General features: G+C 49.6%; 1 protein-coding gene across 1 annotated transcript in view; it reads right to left on the bottom strand.

Annotated features, from left to right (window-relative positions):
- The window catches only part of LOC308175402 (serum response factor-like), a gene marked incomplete at its 3' end in the record, with an annotated part of 15,641 nt that overhangs the window by 2,109 nt on the left and 6,032 nt on the right, over positions 1–7,500 (bottom strand). The window contains exon 5 of the mRNA XM_080551072.1: positions 6,415–6,585. Coding sequence (XP_080407198.1) covers positions 6,415–6,585 — 171 coding nt within the window. The remainder of the gene's footprint in view (positions 1–6,414; positions 6,586–7,500) is intronic.

Here is a 7,500-nt window from a genome sequence, read left to right as displayed (position 1 = left end):
AAAGAAAAAAAAAAAAAAAAAAATTGATATTGATCCGCGGTACACATGCGTTCCGAACCGTGGAGGGCGATCCGAACGGATCACGGATTATCCGTGATCCGTTACACCCCTAGTTACTACCACCAATGACATCACACCTATGACACCAGACAGTTACTACCACCAATGACATCACACCTATGACACCAGACAGTTACTACCACCAATGACATCACACCTATGACACCAGACAGTTACTACCACCAATGACATCACACCTATGACACCAGACAGTTACTCCCACTAATGACATCACGCCTATGACACCAGACAGTTACTACCACCAATGACATCACACCTATGACACCAGACAGTTACTCCCACTAATGACATCACACCTATGACACCAGACAGGCCTCAAGCTGTCGTTTCACCCTACCAAGGCCTAGAACACACATGTTTATATAGAGCTGATACTGGGATACACTTCCCAAATATCTGACCCTGTGGAAATAAATCCTGCTTCAAAAAGAAACTGAAAGAAGCTGTCGTCCATAAAGAAATGATGGTTTAGCCCAGTGTGACTTTTGCCCTGACGATAACATTATAGTTCTGCTGTGAGCTCTCTGTCTCCTTCTTTTATTGTGTATTCTACTCTGCTACTTGTATTTTATTTTAATTCTGTTATCTTATATTTTATTTATTTCATTTGTTGAGTTTTAATAAGTGAATGCTGTTCATGCATGCTTGAATAAACATGTTTTACATAAGAGCCCCAGTAGAAGTAGAAGCATGTAAAACACACTGCCCTACAACATCCACTACTGCCCCTTCCACCAGCCTCCAAACACCTGAAACCACCGTCTCTGAAGACCTTTCCTCCTGTCTGTGGTGTTTATAACAGACTGTATTCTGTCTGTGGTGTTTATAACAGACTGTATTCTGTCTGTGGTGTTTATAACAGACTGTATTCTGTCTGTGGTGTTTATAACAGACTGTATTCTGTCTGTGGTGTTTATAACAGACTGTATTCTGTCTGTGGTGTTTATAACAGACTGTATTCTGTCTGTGGTGTTTATAACAGACTGTATTCTGTCTGTGGTGTTTATAACAGACTGTATTCTGTCTGTGGTGTTTATAACAGACTGTATTCTGTCTGTGGTGTTTATAACAGACTGTATTCTGTCTGTGGTGTTTATAACAGACTGTATTCTGTCTGTGGTGTTTATAACAGACTGTATTCTGTCTGTGGTGTTTATAACAGACTGTATTCTGTCTGTGGTGTTTATAACAGACTGTATTCTGTCTGTGGTGTTTATAACAGACTGTATTCTGTCTGTGGTGTTTATTATGAGACAACTTTGTGACTTAAGCTCCTCCCACTTTGATTTAAATTACAGGTACGTTCGTAAATGCACGAACGGTCAGTTCGCTCGGACAAAACCGTGTTTTCAGTCAGAGCGCCCATCTCTGAGCGCTCCCAGAGCGCAGAGCTCTGAACTTTGGAACTTTGTTATGTTTTGATATGAGAAATTCGAAGTGGTCAGTTTATGAAAATAATACCATAGAATACTAAATAAAATATTAAAATAATAGCTAACTAGCGTTTGCCGCCATATTGTGACACCCCCCCCCCCCCCAAAGTCCAATCAAAATGAATAAATTTTGAATTCAATTTAATAAGAAATAGGAGAAACGCCATGGCAGAACACGACAAAGTGCTGGAGGCCAAACTCAAGGTAGGAACCAAAAGAAGAGAAAGAACCAACAGTGGCAGTCAGAGAAACATGATCAATCATCTTTTGGTTGAATACTTCAAGTTAGGATGAACTCACATTAAATAACTGTTTTGTTACAGTACAAGTCGAACAGAGTAGTCATATTAAAGTGAATATCATCTATGAGAACTACATTAATGTATTCCTGTAACCAAGTGGAGGCTGGTGGACTCATTGTAATGCATGGAATAGAATCAGGAATTGTGTTTGATACATTCCTCACTGGCCTACGGGATGAACGCTCCGTGGCTGGAGTCTTTCATGACTGTGTTGGTGTTCCTCAGAGACCTGTTGGTGTGGATGTCTGACTCCAGTAATGAACTGAACAGTTTTGACAACACTCTGTGGAGCCTTGCTGCGGTCGAATATGGTAGAATTGCCATACAAGGCGGGCATGCAGCCGGATAGAATGCTCTGTGTTGCACCTAAAGTTGGTGCTGCTTAGGGCCTGTCAATCACAGCGGCAGAGAGGACAGGAGTTCTCACGGTGTCTCGGCCCCCCCCTCCCCCCATCCCTCCCCCCACTCCTACTTCCCCCTCCTCTCCCGCCATCCCTCCCTACCCCCCCATCCCTCCCTACCCCCTCCTCATCCCCTCCTACCTCCCCCTCCTCTCCCCCCCATCCCTCCCTAACCATCCCACCTCTTAGACAAGTTAATCTTAATTCTAGTTATAACTACCTAGTTACCTAGGTTACCTAGTTCTGCATTACTTGGGTGGCTTTTCAGTCTGCTTTGCCTTCACACAAACTTTGAAGGGTTCTCACTGTCAATGTGTTGTGTTTTTCTTCTGTGTTCAGCCTTGCCTCCAGAGGTGTTGATGTACATCTTTCGTTGGGTTGTGACTTGTCTCTTGTCTGTTTTCTATTTCTTAAGTCAAAGTGGGCGGAGCTTAAATCAAAGTGGGAGGAGCTTAAGTCAAAGTGGGAGGAGCTTAAGTCAAAGTGGGCGGAGCTTAAATCAAAGTGGGCGGAGCTTAAGTGGGAGTGGGAGTGGCTTAGACAGTTAGTGGGCGGAGCTTGTGTGAAAGTGGGAGTGGCTTAATTGATTAATTCAAATTATCTCTCATTTAGAGGCCTTGTCCACCAGGCTCCTCCCCACCATGCTGCCATGTCACACGGAGGCTCCAGCCACACTCAATAAATACACCATAACATATTTAGCATATATTTATATACGTATATATATATAATAAAAGAACAACACATTTAAATAGGACAACAAAATAAAAAGTCGGCTCAATGAAGAACAATTTTCAAAGTTGGGTGTTAAGACAAAACAAATAATAATAATAATAATAATAATCTTACAGTTATACTTCTGTCCCTAAAATAGTTATAAGAATATCTTAATCAGGCATTACTCAAGCATTATACTGTAATAATCAAAGCAATATTTGCAGTTTCTCTCATGTAGTATAACATATGCAGCATACCAAGGTAAGTGAGGTGCAGTGTTTTTTTTTTAGATCTCTTGTAAAGGTTCATACATCTCCTCTGGACCCACGGACACCCATACGACTACAGACCCCCTAGGAGTCTACAATCTACACGCTTCTGTCCCAAGACACGCAGAGACCCAGGCCCGTATATATATATATAACCTAACAGACTGTATTCTGTCTGTGGTGTTTATAACAGACTGTATTCTGTCTGTGGTGTTTATAACAGACTGTATTCTGTCTGTGGTGTTTATAACAGACTGTATTCTGTCTGTGGTGTTTATAACAGACTGTATTCTGTCTGTGGTGTTTATAACAGACTGTATTCTGTCTGTGGTGTTTATAACAGACTGTATTCTGTCTGTGGTGTTTATAACAGACTGTATTCTGTCTGTGGTGTTTATAACAGACTGTATTCTGTCTGTGGTGTTTATAACAGACTGTATTCTGTCTGTTGTGTTTAGATCTGTTATGTAGGACTAGATGTTGATATCCCTCGATACATACATACTTAAGGCACCGATGAGACTCTGTGGTGTTCAAATGAGCGATGGCATCCTTTGGGTTGTCAAGTGGGCGCCCTCCTTCATGAATGTTTCGCTGATAAGCCCACGACACCTCCAGAGGGTTCAGCAGTGAATCCCAGCGTCCCAGGTTCACTCCCTAGATGCGATCAGCTCATTTGAACGCCCGGGTCGAGTCCTTTCTCTTCATCCACAGCCACTGGCTCCCCTTTTCAGCAGCCCTGGAGAGGTCCTTGATTGCCTGCCGGTGGGTCTTCCCTCGCACTCCCATCTCCCTGAGTAGCCTGGATGTTGAGGTGGCTACGAACCCTCTGCAGCCTACTTCCACTGGGCGAACCTTCGCTGTCCAGCCTTGTTGTTGGGCATCTGCTGCGAGTTCAGTGTACCTCAGCCTCTTCCGCTCGTAGGCCTCCTCCACTGCACCCTCCCAGGGCACAGTGAGCTCGATGATGTAAACGAGCTTGAGCGAGGCTGACCACAGCACAAGGTCTGGTCGCAGGTTGGTGGCTGCGATCTCAGCTGGGAAGCAGAGTTTCTTGTCCAAGTCTGCCAGCAGCTTCCAGTCCCGTGCTCTGCCCAGCTGCCCAGTGTCTGGTCTTATGGTGGTGAGGCTGGCTTGACCCTCGCCCTCCCGAACAAATGGTGCTGGCTGCCACCGGGATGATGGGGGAGGAAGGGCGTTCACACTTGTCCGTTGACTTTCCAGCACTGCTGCAAGACACCTTAGCACCTGGTCGTGCCGCCAGGTGTAACGGCCTTGGGTGAGGCTGGTCTTGCATCCCACTAAGATGTGCTTCAGTGTTGCTGGACTTTGACATAGAGGGCACGTGGGGTCTTCGCCATACCACTGGCTTAGGTTTGCAGGAGAAGGCAGGACATCGTAGGCAGCCCTGATGGTGAAGCTCGCTCTGAATGCCTCCATCTCCCACAGATCTTTCCAGGAGATCTTCCTCTTTTCCACTCCTTCCCATGCCATCCACTGCCCTTGCTTTGCCTGCGCCACAGCTTGTGCGCGCCTTCCTGCTTCCTCTTCCCGACGTACCTCCTGGACCACCAGCTTGCGTCTCTGAGATGGATTGGCCTTGCTCCAGGCCGGTGTACTAATCCCGAGGCCAAGACCACTCCTCCCCTCCTGCACTCGGCCCACAATGTCCCTGTGTCTGAGTGCTGCCTTTGCCTGCTCAGTTGCAGCCAATGGGGTCCACTTCCTCCCAGTGGCCAGGATGGGGGCAGCTTGGGCTACAAATGGATCATTCGAATCCAGAAGCATCATCTCCAGTCTGACTTTGGCACACTTGTACTCCTCTGTCAGACTGGAAATGGGCAGGTGTAACATCCCTTTGCCGTAGAGCCCAATGCTGCTGAGGCACCTGGGAAGGCCAAGCCACTTCCTTGCATATGAGTTGACCAGTCTCTCCAGCTTTTCCACCTTTGAGAGAGGAACTTCATAGAGGGTTAGTGGCCACAGGAGACGTGGAAGTAGTCCATACTGCATGCACCAGAGCTTCAGCTTGCCAGGAAGCAGGGTTCTGTCGATGTTCTCCAGGCCGCTGGCTACCTCCTTCCTGAGCTGCTCTACTTGCTCTTTATCTTTGAGGGAGGCATCATACCAACGACCTAGGCTCTTCACAGGCTTCTCGGAGACCGTTGGAATGGGTTCTTCGCCAATGTGGAAGCGGTGGTCTGACAGCTTCCCCTTGACAATGGAGATGCTTCTGGACTTGCTCGGCTTGATCTTCATGCGAGCCAACTCAATGTTTTCCTGGAGCTTTCCTAGTAGCCGTACTGTGCAAGCCTTGGTCGTGGTGAGTGTTGTGAGGTCATCCATGTAGGCTCTGATCGGCGGCAGCCTCAGCCCAGGTCTTATTCGCTGTCCGCCAACCACCCATCGAGAGGCCCGAATAATGACCTCCATGGCCATGGTGAAGGCCAGCGGGGAGATGGTGCAGCCGGCCATGATTCCCACTTCCAGATGTTGCCATGCTGTGGTGTACTCTGCTGTGGTCACGCAGAGCTGGACGTCCTGGAAGTAGGCCTTGACAAGGGTTGTGAGAGCTGGTGGGATCCTGAAGTAGTCGAAGGCTGTCCACAGGAGGTTGTGAGGGACTGAGCCAAAGGCATTTGCGAGATCCAGGAACACCACGTGGAGGTCCGTTCCCTCCTTCTTGGCGACCTGGATCTGATGCCAGATGACACTAGCATGTTCGACACACCCTGAGAAGCCTGAGATGCCTGCTTTCTGGATTGACGTGTCAATCAGGTTGTTTCTTTGCAGGTATCCTGCCAGCCTATGAGCGACCACGCTGAAGAAGATTTTTCCCTCGACATTTAGAAGGCTGATCTGCCGGAACTGTCCGATTTCTGTTGACAGACACTGTATTCTGTCTGTGGTGTTTATAACAGACTGTATTCTGTCTGTGGTGTTTATAACAGACTGTATTCTGTCTGTGGTGTTTATAACAGACTGTATTCTGTCTGTGGTGTTTATAACAGACTGTATTCTGTCTGTTGTGTTTATAACAGACTGTATTCTGTTGTTTTATCCTGACAGAGAAACTAGTTTTTCATTGTTGTCAGTCGCTTTGGACAAAGGCGTCTGCTAAACTTCCTGAATGTAAATGTGACTGTGCTCCCTGAAGGGGATTGGCTCACTGGGGTCATGTGACTAGAGGGGAAGGTGTTGATTGGCTCACCTGGGTCATGTGACTGGGCTCCCTGGGGGAAGGGGTTGAGGACGGTGAGGCCGCTGTCCGTCAGAGAGGAAGTGGGCGTGGCATACATGAGGGCGTGGCCTCCAGGGTACATCATGTGACCTCCCATCGCAGAGGGGACAGAGGACGTGACGATGGTGGTGGGGAGACTAACTGGAGAAAGGGGGGGAAGGGGGAGAGAGGAAGGGGGGAGCGGAGAGAGGAGGGAGGGGAGGAGGGAGGGGAGGGGAGAGAGGAAGGGAGGAGGGAGGGGAGGAGGAGGGAGGGGAGGGGAGAGAGGAGGGAGGGGAGGGGAGAGAGGAAGGGAGGAGGGAGGGGAGGGGAGAGAGGAAGGGAGGAGGAGGGAGGGGAGGGGAGAGGGGAAGGGAGGAGGAGGGAGGGGAGGGGAGAGAGGAAGGGAGGAGGAGGGAGGGGAGGGGAGAGAGGAGGGAGGGGAGGGGAGAGAGGAAGGGAGGAGGGAGGGGAGGGGAGAGAGGAAGGGAGGAGGAGGGAGGGGAGGGGAGAGAGGAGGATGGGGGGAGGGGAGAGAGGAGGGGAGAGAGGAGAGAGGAGAGGAGGAGGGAGGGGAGAGAGAAGGGGGGGAGGGGAGAGAGGAGGAGGGAGGGGAGGAGAGAGGAGGGGAGGAGGAGAGAGGGGAGGAGAGAGGAGAGAGGAGGGGAGGAGGAGAGAGGAGGGGAGGAGAGAGGAGAGAGGAGGGGAGGAGGAGGGAGGAGGGGAGGAGAGAGGAGGGGAGGAGGAGGGAGGGGAGAGAGGAGAGGAGACAGGAGGGTGGGAGGAGGAGATAGAGGAGGGGGGGAGGGGAGGAGGAGAGAGGAGAGAGGAGGAGAGAGGAGAGAGGAGGGGAGGAGAAGAGAGGAGGGGAGAGGAGGGGAGGAGGAGAGAGGAGAGAGGAGAGTGGAGGAGAGAGGAGAGAGGAGGAGAGAGGAGGAGAGAGGAGGAGAGAGGAGAGAGGAGGAGAGAGGAGGGGAGGAGAAGAGAGGAGGGGAGGAGAGAGGAGAGAGGAGGAGAGAGGAGGAGAGAGGAGAGAGGAGGAGAGAGGAGAGAGGAGGAGAGAGGAGAGAGGAGGGG

The sequence above is a fragment of the Nansenia antarctica genome (genome assembly GCF_963989245.1).
Source record: "Nansenia antarctica genome assembly, contig: SCAFFOLD_199, whole genome shotgun sequence".
Taxonomy (NCBI): domain Eukaryota; kingdom Metazoa; phylum Chordata; class Actinopteri; order Argentiniformes; family Microstomatidae; genus Nansenia; species Nansenia antarctica.
The sequence above is the reverse complement of the archived record's forward strand: the minus strand, read 5'-3'. Positions and strand labels throughout refer to the sequence as shown.